This window comes from Colobus angolensis, unplaced genomic scaffold (assembly GCF_000951035.1).
Source record: "Colobus angolensis palliatus isolate OR3802 unplaced genomic scaffold, Cang.pa_1.0 Scaffold324, whole genome shotgun sequence".
Lineage (NCBI taxonomy): Eukaryota > Metazoa > Chordata > Mammalia > Primates > Cercopithecidae > Colobus > Colobus angolensis.
In genome coordinates this window covers 333,270-348,749 of record NW_012116533.1, presented here as the reverse complement: position 1 = coordinate 348,749, position 15,480 = coordinate 333,270, and the positions used below count along the sequence as shown (strand labels likewise).

At 35.0% G+C, this 15,480-nt stretch overlaps 1 protein-coding gene across 2 annotated transcripts in view; it reads right to left on the bottom strand.

Annotated features, from left to right (window-relative positions):
- The window catches only part of COL4A5 (collagen, type IV, alpha 5), a 304,873-nt gene that overhangs the window by 38,167 nt on the left and 251,226 nt on the right, over positions 1-15,480 (bottom strand). Inside the window, exons 38-44 of one of the 2 annotated variants that reach the window (XM_011951663.1) lie at positions 13,279-13,359; positions 12,272-12,370; positions 11,678-11,728; positions 10,402-10,587; positions 8,687-8,695; positions 3,822-3,830; positions 948-1,081 (exon numbers count right to left, since the gene is read on the bottom strand). In XM_011951663.1, the coding sequence (XP_011807053.1) occupies positions 948-1,081; positions 3,822-3,830; positions 8,687-8,695; positions 10,402-10,587; positions 11,678-11,728; positions 12,272-12,370; positions 13,279-13,359 (569 nt within the window). The remainder of the gene's footprint in view (positions 1-947; positions 1,082-3,821; positions 3,831-8,686; positions 8,696-10,401; positions 10,588-11,677; positions 11,729-12,271; positions 12,371-13,278; positions 13,360-15,480) is intronic. The other variant, XM_011951664.1, reaches the window with a different exon arrangement.

Here is a 15,480-nt window from a genome sequence, read left to right as displayed (position 1 = left end):
TGTAAGAATTGAATTGGCACATATGCTCTTAAAATACATTCAAACACTTGAAAACATGAGGTACAGGTATATATATATATATATATATATATATAAACAATCCCATAGCTTTTCATTGTCATCTTATAATAACACATGAGAATATTTTTAATCTTAAGAAATCTGCATTAAAATATTTAGTAGTAAAGGGGTATAGCAGGTGAAACTTATTCTTAATTGTTTCTGGAAATATGCATATTTATAGGGAGTGAGTAGAGAATGAGTAAACAGAAGTAAATTTTTAAGTCTAGGTAGCTGGAAGAATAGTGATGGCATGGGGAAAAAGATTAGACTTCGAAAAGCTTTAAGGACCACTACTTTAAATACTTTTTTCTGCCATAAAGCAGTCTTCAGAATTAAAAGACAGTCCAGATTTTGTTGACTGCCAAATCCACCAGCAATCATCTTGACCAAATGGAGGCAGTTTTGAGAACCCATAAAGAGGAATGTGACTCTCTTCTCTGAGTCACTCAAACCAACATAGAAAGCACATGAGTGGATGTGCTATTATTCTCTTTTTATAGGTGAAGACGGAAACCCAGTGTCTGTTTTCCTCAGAGATACAAAGCAGAATTGTGCAGGGGAGCTGACATTTGACCCTAACTTTATCTAATTTCAAAGCCTAAAAGATTCCTCTATTTACCATAAAATGAAGGCTACTCAAATCCAAATATGCATAAAAAAGACTCCAGGTAAAGTATCTTTTCAGGAACTCTGACTATAATACAGCAAAGTCCCTTTAGGAGACTATAGGAAACTTGCCTTCTACTGTCTTTTTAATTCACCAGTGAGCCACGCATAGAACCTTGTCTAGTAAGTGTTAATTAAAATGATGCAGCTTAGAATTCACATTTTGAATACAAACACCCACATTCTTTTCTCATCACATATCTACTCCCATTTCCTACCTGGAGTCCTGGTGGTCCTTGATCTCCTTTCAAACCAGGCAAGCCAGGTAGCCCAGGTTGGCCTGGGTTTCCCTTCTCTCCTTTAATACCTCCATTTCCAGGGAGACCCGGGGGACCTTCCGGACCTGGTAGACCTTAATAATCCAAAGCAAATGACCACATTTCAGTATAGCATAAGAGTAGCATAAAAGTCAGGCTTTTAAAATATCAGTCATCTTCCTATTAGTTTGCAGAATAAAACCCAGACAACATTAAAATATATAGACCTATGCTGATTCCCTTTCTAATATAAATTGGACTGGATTCTTTTTGTTATTAATACTGACTTGCAGACTCTTTTAGTTTACATTTTATAATATATTAAATTCAATAAAATAACATCTAAAGAAAAAGACTCATGACTTAACCATATGTGGTTCTGTAATCCTTAACAAAGAGTTTGACTTAAAGTAAAATTAAACAGAAACTGTAGGGCACTTTCTCAAATTGGAGCATGCATCAGAATCAAATAGACAGTTTGTTAAAACAGATTCCTGGGCCCACCCCAAGAGTTTTGGATTCAGTAAGACGGAGGAGACTGGTCTGAAGGTAGTGAGTTATCTCAGTTGATCGTTCAGTTACAGATTGAACTCCTTGTTCAACTCTTTCCTCCCTTCCTGTTACTGCACTTGACCAGCCTTAAGAATAAATAATTTAGAAAAAAGAGACTTAGGAGAGACCCAATAATTTGCATTCTAACAAGGACTTTGTGGAAGCTAAAGCTGCTAGTTCAGGGACCATACTTTAAGCATCACTGCTGTAGGGCAATCAGAAATTCAAGCCATTTTGTTTCATTGTGATTAAAATCAAATCGCTTTATTTGTAAGTAGTTAACATTTATTCAGCTTTTATTACTGTGCAATGCAGATAGTAATTTAAGCAAACTAATTTCATTTTAGTGATATGCTTGATACATAGGAACTTTTTTAAATGTTAGAAATTTATTGAATCAATAAAGTACCTTAAAATTCGTTTTTAAAATGTTTTCATATTCTTTACATTTTAAATATTTTTCAAGAAAAATAAAGAATTCTGTATGAATCTTGTGAATAAACAGAATAATTTAAAACAGGATTTTGCTTAGCATTTTTACTTATGCTATGTTTTTAATTTGTTTTTCTGAATAAAGATAACAGGTCCATTAAGCAACCAGGGAGATCTTATCATTGGCCAAGTCTTTTGTCATCAGGTGGCAAATAGGTGCTACTTGCTTGCAGAGTGTTTAGTGGCTGAGGCTGAGACTAAGTAATTCTGCCTTAAGAAAATAATGACAAAACCCTAAATAATGAACAGCCAATAGTTAGCATTTACACCTTCTCTCCTCTGGTCATTTTCAATTTTATTGATTTCAACAAAAAATGAAGATATGTAGGGATTATTTTTTAAGGAACTATAATAGACACTTGTTATGAATTTAGAATAGAGTTCATTCTTACATATGGACAAAAGGTTGTCTTTTTAATCCAAAATAAAAATCAGACTTTAGTTTCCTTTCCAATACTCTTAAGATTCAGAATCAATGGCAAAATACTAACAAAGCAGAATGACACCATGATTAAGAACACTAGACTTTGGAGCTAGAATGCTGGGTTACAAATCCAGCTCCATTCATTATTAGCTGTTTGACTTCAGTAAGATTATTAATCTCCTTGGCTTCAATTTTTTCTTCTATAAAACGGAATTAAGAATAGCACCTACTTTAGCAGGTTGTTCCAAGGATTAAATGAGATATCATGTAAAAATTACTTAGCACAGTGCCGGGCACAAACTGTGGAAGGGCTTTTTAAAATTATTATTATTATTTTCTTTATTAGTAAAATTGAAGATAAAAACATATCTTAAAATATGAGCATCTTTTTAATCTTTCAGGTATTTCTATGTAATTTTATAATATAACATGACTCTATCTGGCACATGAGAAAGAGGAAGGAGATTTACAATAGTACAACAACTGTTTTATCGTCAAACAATTTAACTCATATAGTCACCCCAGCCTGGCAACCAGACAACACAGAAATTCCCTTCTCAATCATAACGAAAAGGTTTAGTACACTGTACATTTGAAAAAAAAAATGTAACTTCAGTGTTCTAAGTAAACTTGTTAATTTAATCCATAATGTATGATTTGCACTAGAAATTAAGTAGCAAATCAGAAAATTATGAAAAATAAATAAACTGTGAATCAACCTAATAACAATAACAAAGTAAGATGGGAAAAAAAGAAACCTTTTATGACTCTCTACTCCATTTTAAAGGTTATCAGAACACTGTATCATCTGAAATAACCTAAGGCACTGTTCTTTTTGAAATTAAAAAAAAATGGGAAATTTGCATGTTAATTCAGACCTGATGTTTAGAGTCCTTCAAATTATGAGTTATTAATTACATAAAGAACATATAAGTTTTATTTTTAACTGTATTCAATAGTATATCTCTGCCATCACTGAAAATAGCCATAAATACATAGATCAGAGCAATCTGAGAAAACAAAATTTTGAGAAAATAAAATCAATATTCAGAGATTACAAATGGGTCATATGCTTGCCTAAATATTTTAATGCAGTCTTGAAGGTAAAAATAAGTGTATTTCCATTTAAAATTCAACATGTCTTTATGCATTGATTACTTATTATAAACAATTGCAAACACAAAGACCCTAACGTCATTTGAAACTTAATTATAATCAAGTCACATTACCTTCATCAAAATGTTAAAACCCCAGCTTGAAGATAACAGCACTCTTCAATGACTTCTGAATTATAGCAAAAAATTGCATTTCTCTTATCACACACACAAAGCATTAAAAAAAAAGAATTGACCAGTGAAGAGTCTAACCTTGAAAACCTGGGAAGATCAGAGTTCACCAAAGCCCAAAGATCGATGTTAGCAGTATCAGACATCACACAGTACAAAATAAGATTATGAGTTAGAAGTGGTTCACATTATAGTACAAGTTAAAACAATAACGTTCTTTGCCAGCATTTCTTATACTTACAGCATAATCAGTATGCAAACAGAACCATACAGAATTATAGAGAGCCAAACTTTTTCAAATAGAGCTTATTCTAAAGGATAAGCTGCTGTTCTTTGTTAATCCAGAAAACAGAAAACTCTACTGAAGATATCATGTTAACACTGCTACTGTGGCTTTCCAAAAATTAGCTTCTCAAAACATTAACGTTGGCTAGGTAGTACCATTTCACCAACAGCCTTCAAATTCCTTTAGCAAAGGGGTAATTTTGGATTAATGCTGAAGTTTATCTTGGCTTGTGTTATCTTTTAATAAAAACACCAGGTGTCAATTTCTTGATATGCTCAGACTGCTTCAAGAAGATACAGTTGACTTTAAAGGCCTCATTGGCAATAAATCTAAAGATCATGGGTGAATAGAAAAATCAAAACACAAATATACAATGGCCATCACCAACTGTACTTTTGTTTGTATTTGAAAAGCATTTCATGAAGCCACATTCTGATTTTTTTCATAATTAATCAGGAGGCTTTCTTATTACTATTTATTCAATTATTATTATCGTTATTATTTGGAAGGAGTCTCACTCTGTCACCCAGGCTGGAGTGCAATGGCATGATCTCAGCTTATTGCAACCTCCACCTTCTGGGTTCTAGGGATTCTCCTGGGTCAGTCACCCGAGTAGTTGGGATTACAGGTACCCACCACCACGCCCAGCTAATTTTCGTATTTTTAGTAGAAACGGGGTCTCACCATATTGGCTAGGCTGATCTTGAATTCCTGACCTCAGGTGATCCAACCACCTTGGCCTCCCAAAGTGCTGGGATTACAGGCATGAGCCACCATGCCTGGCCTATTATTACTATTATATTATTATTATAGTACTTGCAATAAGTTACTTAAAGAGAAAAAGCCAATATATATTTGTACACCATTGAACACAAAAGTAAAGATTCAACTTTTCCAAGATATGAAGACTATCAGTGAAAGGGTACTTGAAAATGTTTTGGCATGCAATATCCCACCCCAAACCACAGAAAATATCATATTTATTCTATTATTATGCAATGCACATATTAAGACAGGCTATTCACTATTAAAAGAAGGATCATTAAATAAAAAGATTAAAAGCCTACAAATAGAGCACCCCTTGGTTAGTGTTAATTGACTATAAACACAATTTTCTTTTCTTACAAGTCTTGCTATGATTTATAAGCACTGAATGTTAGCAGAGGGAATAAATCATGCTAGAGCAATGAATCCTAGGAATTAGAAGACCTAGGATCTATTTTTGACTCTGCTACTTAATAACTATATGACTTTGGGCAATTCAATCTTTCTGAGCATGGTTTTTTACCCGTATAATGGGAATAGTGTTATCTGCCCTAACCTCCCTCACAGGAATGTTTTAAAGATCAGATTCAAGTTTTAAAATACTGGCCTAATGTCTGCCATGTGCAAGGTGCTACAGGAAACACAAAGATGAGCAAGACTCAACTCTGTCCTTAAGATGCTTACAATAAAAGTACATTATATGATGTAAATTGTGGCATGCCATATAAATAGAAAACATTATCATCATCTCCTAATGAAACTTTCAAAGCATTTGATGCTTTGAAGTTCAGAAAGCTAAATATTGGCTTCTGTTTGTTTAAATTGTTTCGAAATCACAGACAGCAAATTAAGACAATACTTAGAGCAGAGTCTGGCCACAAAATTAGATAAATAAATTAGAATTCCCACCTAAGACAATTCAGGGTTTCAGTAAAGACATTTTATATGTGTGTTTGATACAGAGGGACCAATAACAAGAATTCTCAGAAAAATATTTCATTGAAATATGACATTTCAGCCTGAGTAATTAGCATGGAAAACTTTGGATCATATCATAGCAAAACTTTTAAGACTCTATTTTAAAAGGTAACATTTTAATGAGCTATATGCCAAGTCAATTTTTTTTTGTATGAGGCTCACAATCCATTATTTTTCAACTATTTAACAAAGTTAAACTGAAAAAGGAAACAAAACAAAAACCTAAAATATTGTCCATAAGTAGTAATTACTAAAGGCATATTGATGACTTGATTGGTATATTTTAAATTCAGTTTCTACTTCAGGTTGTAGTCTTCAACTACTGCAAAGCAGAAAACATCACAGAGACCAACTTCCAACAACTATGCAATTTAGAGCACATTTGGTAAATAAGAAATTGTTAAATTTCTTTTAAAGGAATGTGGCTACTATTCTTTTTCTTTTTTGAATATATTATAGTAATTCAGAAGAAAGAAATCTCCTAGCTAACAGTACAGTTTAGCAGTAATCAAAGCAGCAAAATTCTATGTAGGTCAGATAAGATGGGACTCAACATTACTTCAAAGTACCCCCCTAGTGTTCACTTTATCTTAGTGACAGTTAAATGGAATGCACTGTCTTACTCTTTTCGATGATATAATTTAAGAAGAACACAAGAAGCAATCTGGTTGATGGAGATGCTGATGGAGCTTTTGAGGTAACAGAAAACAAGAAAGTGGATGCAGTGAACAGTCTGCTCCCTGTAGAACAGACACCTAATTGATCACTGAGGAGCCGTAAGTCAGAGTTCCAGTTATGCCAGTAACTAACAGTATTACCTTGAGCAAGTTTCTTAACCTCTTAAGCCTCAATTTTTTCCTATGTGACAAAGACCCCTTGACCAAACTTTAGACAGGTTCCTCTGAGCCCTCCTCTCAATTAGGCCTCATCCTTGGGCCTACTTTTTGGCCTTCCAAATCCAGTTACATCAATAATACTGCTAAATCGGTTTAGAGACAGTCCCTTCACCCTTGATATCTGATCAAGTTCCTCATCTCCCACCTTTGATGTCTAAATCCTTGGCCTGTTTCTGGCAAAAATCCTGTTGAGCCAGTTTAACAAGAACTCACTCCTCTCTACCCTTGATGCCTCCTCTTAGTAATTTTCTATTACTGGCCCTCTCACTTTGCTCCTTGGCTATAAATAATCACTTTTCTTTGTTGTATTTGAAGTTGAGCTCAGTCTCTCTCCTACTGCAATAGTTTCTACTCTACTGCAATAGTCCTGAATAAAATCTGACTTGTGGATAATTTCTCCTTGACATAGGTAAAACTTAGGTCCCTTCTAGATCTGACATTCTATGGTTCTATGAAATAATGAGTTTGCAGTGGAGTAAGAAACTAGAGAATCAATTCAGGTAGAAACAAATGGTTTCCTAAAAACAATCTTGAAAAATTATGTATTTTAATTGTATAAGATGAAAAAATGTCCTGCCATTCTCAATAGCCAGACATCATGGGGTATACTATTATCTCTTTTAATTCTTTCTTACACATTTGAAAAGGACTATTTATTTTGAATAACAATAAATACATTCAAATATTTGTGGCTCGTTTTACTGCTAATTAGGTAAACAAACATCTTTCACCAGGAATCAGCAATTTTCCATTGGGTAGCTCTTGGTAGTTGCTCTTTGGTGTGTACTGTTTACATATGTATAATGAAAATAAGATTAAGAACCTTGTAATCTGTGCTGGTTGCATTGATTTTTTTTTTTTTTTTTTTTTTTGAGACAGAGTCTCGCTCTGTCACCCAGGCTGGTGTGCAGTGGCGCAATCTTGGCTCAATGCAAGCTCCACCTCCCAGGTTCACGTCATTCTCCTGCCTCAGCCTCCCGAGTAGCTGGGACTACAGGTGCCCACCACCACGCCCAGCTAATTTTTTTTTTTGTACTTTTAGTAGAGACGGGGTTTTACCGTGTTAGCCAGGATGGTCTCGATTTCCTGACCCCGTGATCTGCCCATCTCGGCTTCCCAAAGTGCTGGGATTGCAGGCGTGAGCCACTGTGCCCAGCCTGCACTGATTTTTTTTTTTCTCTGTGCCTATTAGTCCCATTTTTTCTTTTTTTCTTTTAGATGGAGTCTCGCCCAGGCTGGAGTGCAGTGGTGCGATCTCAGCTCACTGCAACCTCCAGCTCCAAGGTTCAAGCCATTCTCCTTTCTCAGCCTCCCTAGTAGCTGGGACTACAGGTGCATGCCAACACGCCTGGCTAATTTTTATATTTTTAGTAGAGATGGAGTTTCACTATATTGGTCAGGCTGGTCTTGAACTCCCGATCTCAGGTGATCTGCCCGCCTTGGCCTCCCAAAGTGCTGGGATTACAGGCATGAGCCATGGTGCCTGGCCCTATTAGCCCATTTTTAACAGCAGTAGAATTGAGAACTTTGTAACAACCCAAAATGTGAAGGTGGGATAGTTTGAAAACGTGCAAAAGATATGGCAAGTTAAGAATTACATAGTTTCAGGATCTGATAATACATATTATTGTTTAAAAAAAGAATGTCCTTTTGAAGGATAGTTCAATTCGTTTGCATTAACAGATATAAATTAAACATAAGAAACAGACTCCAAAGAAAGGTAAAATATATAAGGCCGTTTTGGGTACTACAGATTTTCAACGGAAAATGACACAAATATATGAATTTTAAAATGTTAAATTAGTTTTCCTAGTTAGGTAATATTGGGTCTTTCCAATAGAGAGAAACACTGGGTTCTACAAGTTCCTGAAAACTTAAAGAGATAAGCCACTATGTAAGAATTGAATTGGCACATATGCTCTTAAAATACATTCAAACACTTGAAAACATGAGGTACAGGTATATATATATATATAGTTTCAAACTTCATGCAGTTACTACTTTGGAGTTAAGGAGCTAACCTGTAGGACCTGGATAGGGATCAAAGTTCACCAAGGCCCAATGTCATCATTAACAAAAGGAAAAATATCAAAACTGTTAGAAATATCAAGAAACTAAAAAGCATTACACTAAATACTTTCAAGTTAAAATTTATTTCAATAAAAGAATACTCTGAAAGTTCAAATCCATGCATCTGTATATAAACCAAATTATCACCACTTACTGACAAAACTGAAATGAAAACAGCACACTGTGGCATATTTTCAAAGGCCAAAAGTCATTGCTATCATAATCATTACTATGAGCTCAGACTAAGAACAATCAATTCTAAGAGCAACGGGGTTTACAACTCAGTTTTAATTTATAATTAGATTGAGAAGTCACAAACACTCATCAGGTATGCATTTTTCTAAGTACTTTTGTTACTATTTGTTTAAGAATGTAATTTGTAAGGCATCTTTGTGACTAATGGCTTCATACTGACAAATTTCAAAGTAATGTTCAACAGTGAGCTCATTATTCATTCATTACTAGTAAAAATGAATAACCACAGTGAAGATTAAAATATAAAAAAGATAATAGTTTGGTTTATTTTAATTACTGTATGCAAAACCAAGCAAGATACTTGCTTCAGTTCTTTACATTACATGCAAGAGAGTTAACATGGCTGAGGAGATTTTCACTGGTTTTCTTCAATAGTATACAAACATAATATCTTAAATAATACTTTCCATCAGATTATATCAGATCAGATAAAATTTGGTTTTGAAAATGATCCTCTGAACACAGTATGTTATCCCATTTAATTTATGTGTTTTGAACATCTTATTAAAATGAACTCCAATCACTTTACATTTTACTGTAATATAAATAAACTTTTCATTTTGAAATGCACTTATATAATGTCAGAGACTTTCAAAGAATAAAAGGACATTTACTTCCTAGTTTTCAGTGGCCAGAAATATAAAATTTGAATATCAAGTCTCAAAATCTGTTCATAACCCATCACCAGTGACTAGGCTCAGCGACATTAATAAAGGATGAAAACGAGCATTTCCAAAATTAGTAAAATGAAATGACACAGCACAGATACAAAATGAAAAGGTGAACATTGGATGCAAAACTGAGCAGTGAACACAAGACAAATGAGGTACAGACATGAGGTTGGTATGAAGAGATCACTATTCAATTTGATCATGCTGTGATGTTGGAGATAAATTTGATTGCCTAGTTCCTACGGAAGATAATTTTTTTTTAATTGTGCCTGGTGAGATTTGCTGATCATATGACAGAACCATAGCAATACTTTTGGTATGGACCACAAGCATCTATTGGGTGATCACTAAAATGATTTCTGTGATGACATGCTGAGAAGCTCACATTTAAAAATGCAGATGGCATTTTGCTGACAGGTTAACAGTATAGTTTTACCTTTTAGTAACAAGACTAATAAAACCACCATTTCCTTTATTCCTCCAAGTTGTTTTACTTCCTCTATATAAATGATAAAATGCATTACTAAAGCAAATTATTAGAACCATGGAAATAGATGGAGTTAGTCATGAACCAAGCTATTTACTTGTAAGAAGTTATTATATTACAAATTTTAGTCTTTTTTTTAACATCCTACAACGCACCGGAAAAATTCTAAAGTCTTGAAGACTGAATAACCTGCCAGCAAAATGAAATACATGGACTAATAAATAGACCATTCCCCTACCACTCATGGACATACCTGGTCTCCCAGGAGGACCTTGGGGCCCGGGGTTGCCTTTAGGTCCTTCCAGAGCTGGACCCGGAGAACCAGGAGGGCCTGGAGGACCCTGCACACCAGGGAAACCGTGAAAGCCTGGTTCGCCCTTTGGACCTGGAAGGCCAGGATTTCCTGGAATTCCAGGTAATCCTCCATCACCCTTTTGGCCTATGAAAGTAAAGTATAATTAGAGGATACATTAATTAATACTGAGTTACAGGCTTGCCTATAAGGTTAGCTATTCACACATATTAAGGCAATTAATGGAATTCACAAGAGTCATTTCCATCTCCTACCAAATCCCAAATCTACCCAGAAAACCATCCTTCCTATTAAATATATGTATTTGTTAGCAGAAGTATTTATTAGAGTATATATACAAATATAGAAATAATAGCTTTCATCCTAAAAGGCATCTTTTGTGTTAAGACAGAGCAATGATCACATCACCAATAGCTGTGAGGAAAAAAACTATAAAGTATCTTCAAAAATAGTTTCAAGATGGCTGGAGGAAATTTCTAAAACAAATATTTTGAGTCTAATTTTGAGACTAATGAAAGATACGGCTCTTCAATGGTTGTTATGTGTCCCTGAAGACCATTCTACCCAATATTTATAATCACCATCTAGCAAAATTGTTCTCAACATTTTTTCTCCACCTCTGACACTTTTAAGAGCAATATGACAGTGGCACATTAAAGTAATAATTGCCATGTTGGTATCATGGGAAGGATATCTATCTGACCTTCTAGGAGATATGTGTATGGTTTGAGAAAAGTCTCCATAAAATGGCCAATGGCATTTCAGAACATAAACATACATATCTGTATGTACATTCAGTCCTCCTACTATTTGGTGCTTACAGTAAGAGTAAGCACAAAAGAGGGAGCAAATATGCAAAACATATATTAAGACTGAACTTTCAGGAAACATTTTTATTATTGACATATATTTCTACAGACTTTTCTTATCTTGCTGCAATTTTGCCTTCTTTCTTTATCATTTCCTCAGCATTTATTTATGAATTTAATGAAGAGATATCTACATGTAAATTTCCTTAAGGATACATTTTTATTTAACACAACTCCTTAAACTAAGTTGCTAAATAATAAATGTTTTAATGTTAACACTAGCTTTGAGTTTTCTGGGTTCTTACATGCATTTTACGATAGTAAATGGTGGAGATGGAAAAATAGATGTATTTGGAAATATTCTCATTTTCTTATAGATTGATATAGCATGTTTTATTAAGGTTTACCAGAAAGTCCTGGAAGTCCAGGAGGTCCTGGGTTTCCAAAGCCTGGTTGACCTGTCAGAGTACAAAACAAAACAAAACAAAAATCTCAAGTGGATAATAAAAACTGAAACAAGGCCAAATTATTTTTAGATCATTGAGGTTTTCATTAAGTGCAGCAATGTATATTATATGAAACATACAGAAGACTTATTTCCAACATAGAACTACAATTCTAACATGAGAAAACTATCTAAACATATATTCTATTCGTGATGAATGTTAAATATATCTATATGCTTACAAGAAAAAAATATAGATGAAATACAGATTGCGTAGTAAACCACAGAGAAATTTGCAAAAGCTAGGTAACTTCTTTTTGATATGAAAAATTAGACAAGAAAAGATATGGAGTTTTTCATAGGAAGAAGGCAACTTGATCAAGATACATGAGCTAATATTCTCAGGATGAAGAGGAAGATGGTAACTAGGAAAAGGGGAAAGTGTGTAGTAGCTTAGTAAGAAAGAAGATATAATTTCACTGTGGGTAATAAAAAGGCAAGTTAAATTCAACACGGAGAAAATTAGAAAGACAGGAAAAATGAAAAAATACAGCACCTGGTTCACCCTTCTGTCCAGCTGGTCCAGGAATACCATCTTGACCGGGTTTGCCTTTTTCGCCTGGAGGCCCTGGTTGCCCAGGACGACCTCCACCACCTAAAAAATTGAGTACAGCAGGTTACACCCAGTTTTCCAATTCCAACTCCCTTTTACTTCCATATGCTCCCTTCTTTATCCAAAAGAAACAGGGTGCTTTTGAGACACTCCTTTGGATCACAAAATGTTATAAAAATATGAAGGAGGATAATGAAAATAAGGAATAGTCACTCAGCATCTGAAACCTTTCAGTTATTCATTTTAATATGGTTTCAGAATATCTAAGAGAGTAAGGTGCGAAGGGTGGTGGGGTGAATTATAGGCCTCATATGGGGCCAAGAGAAGTTATTTACTTTAGAAATCAATAAACAAACTTACTACAGCCTCCCATTCTAAAAAAATCAAAGCTTGTATTCTAGGACACTTGAATTAACTCTCCCTGGAAAAAGTGGGCCTAGAAAATAAGGTCACATAATGACAATTTTAAGTCCTTTTTTTGAGGGTCTTGCTTTGTCACCCAGGCTGGAGTGCAATGGCGTGATCTCGGCTCACTGCAACCTCCACCCCTTGGGTTCAAGCACTTCTCGTGCCTCAACCTCCCGAGTAGCTGGGATTACAGGAGGCCCCTCCCCCACCACAACACAGCAGGCTAATATTTTGTATTTTTAATAGAGATGGGATATCACCATGTTGACCAAGCTAGTCTCGAGCTCCTGACCCCAAGTGATCCTCCCACCTCGGCCTCCCAAAATGTTGGGATTACAGGCGTGAGCCACCGTGCCCAGCCAGTTTTAACTACTTTTTATTAAAAGTTATTCATTCTGTACCTAACACGCAGTGTTAAGTGAATGGACACCCTATTTCCTTGTGTTGAAAATGTTCACAGCTGAACAGGATTTGACTTTCCCAAACTGAATATGATATGCATTAGTTTTATAAAACAGCAAACTCTTATTTTTCATGCTTACCTACAGGACCAGTTTCTCCTGGAAGGCCAGGGTTCCCAGGAGGGCCACTAATACCTTTTGGTCCAGGAGGGCCTGGGGTTCCTAGAATAAAGAGCTCAATTTAAAAATGAAAGAAAAACTGCATTGCTTTAAAAGCTACAATTCAAACTTACAATTTATAGTGCTAGCACAGAAACAGTGCAGAAAAAAAAGAAACCCAAAAGATGCTGGTGTTTGCTGGCTATTTTTAATAATAATTTTATGTTTTTAATTCATTTGTCCTGAAGTTGGCATTATTATATATTTATAAACATAAAAATAACTACCACTATAGTATACTGGTAGAATTTGTAGGACTCCATTATATGAACATACCATAATTTACAAAATCTATTCCTCTTGCTGGTCTTTTGGTTTATTGACAGGTTTTGGTTATTACAATATCCATTTTTCTATTTATAAAAACCTGTTTTTTTCCAGCTTTTATCTATTATAAATAAAGCTGCTATGAGTATTTCTGCACAGGTCTTTTTGTAGACCACTGCCTTAATTTATCTTAGGTATATAATAAGAAGTGGAATTGCTGGATCAAAGAGTAGCTATATGTTGTGCTTTATTTAAAAACTGCCAAACCATTTCACACTCAGAACAATGTGTGGAAATTCCAGTTGTTCCAGATCCTTGCACAACCTTTGTGATGATATCAGTTGCTGTAATAATAGACATTCTGGTAGGTATGCAGAACTACCTCATTGTGGTTTTAATTTGCGTTTCTCTCATGGCTAATGACACCGATCACCTTTTCACGTGATTACTGGCCACTTGTATATCTTCTTTTGTGAAATATCTGTTCAAAGTTTTCTCCATTTTTCAAAATTGGATAATATGTCTTGTTATTATTGAGTTATTGAAGTTTTTTACATATCCTAGATATTAGTAATTTGTCAGGTATGTTTTGCAGATATTTTCTCCTTGTCTGTGGCTTTCCTATTCATTTTCCTAGCGGTGTCTTCTGATAAAAAGAGTTTAAAAATTTAAATCTAATCTATCAATTTTTTTCTTTTACAGGTACTGCTTTTTGTATCCTAAGAAAATCTGCTTATGCCAAGTCATGGAAATATCTATCTAAGTTTTCCTCCAAAAGCTTTATGGTTTTAGCTTTTATGTTCAGGCTAAGATCCAATTAAAAACAATTTTTTTCTGTTCATGTAATCTATGAATTAAGTTTCGCTTTTTCCCCATATGAATATCTAGATGTTTCAAGGCCATTTGTTGAAAAGAATTTGCTTTCTCTAAAAAATTTATTTGATACCTTTATCAAAAGTCAATTTACTGTATATTAGTCTTTTTTATCCTCCATATTCTGTTTCACTGATCTATTTCTCAATCCTTATCAAGTACCACACATTCTTTTTTTGTTTTGTTTTGTTTTTGTGATAGAGTCTCGCTCTGTCGCCCAGGCTGGATTACAGTGGCGTGATCTCGGCTCATGCAACCCCCACCTCCCGGGTTCAAGCAATTCTCTTGCCTCAGCCTCCCAAGTAGCTGGGATTACAGGCATGCGCCACCATGCCCAGCTAATTTCTGTATTTTTAGTAGAGACAGAGTTTCACCATATTGGCCAGGCCAGTCTCGAACTTCTGACCTCGTGATCTGCCTGACTCAGCCTCACAAAGTGCTGGGATTACAGGCGTGAGCCACTGAGCCCGGCCTTGTTTTTAATATTGTTTTGCATATTCTATGTCCCTTTCATTTCCATACACATTTTAGAAACCATTTGTCAACTGTTACCAAATAAAGGTTGCTGGGTTATTAACTGGAATCACTTTGAATCCACGAATGACTTTAGAGGCAAGTGGCATCTTTTTTTTTTGTTTTAAGTTCTGGGGTACATACGTGCAGGATGTGCAGGTTTGTTACACAGGTAAACATGTGTCATGGTGGTTTGCTGTACCTATCAAACCATCACCTAAGAATTAAGCCCAGCATGCCTTAGCTATTTTTCCTGATGTTCTCCCTCCCACTGACCCACACACCCTGCTCCACAGGCCACACTGTGTTTTATTCCCCTTCCTGTGTCCATGTGTTCTCATTGTTCAGCTCCCACATATCAATGAGAACATGCAGTGTTTGGTTTTCTGTTCCTGAATTAGTTTACTAAGGATAATGGCTTCCTAACAATTTTGATCTTCCATTCCATAAGTATGATCTATCTCTTCATTT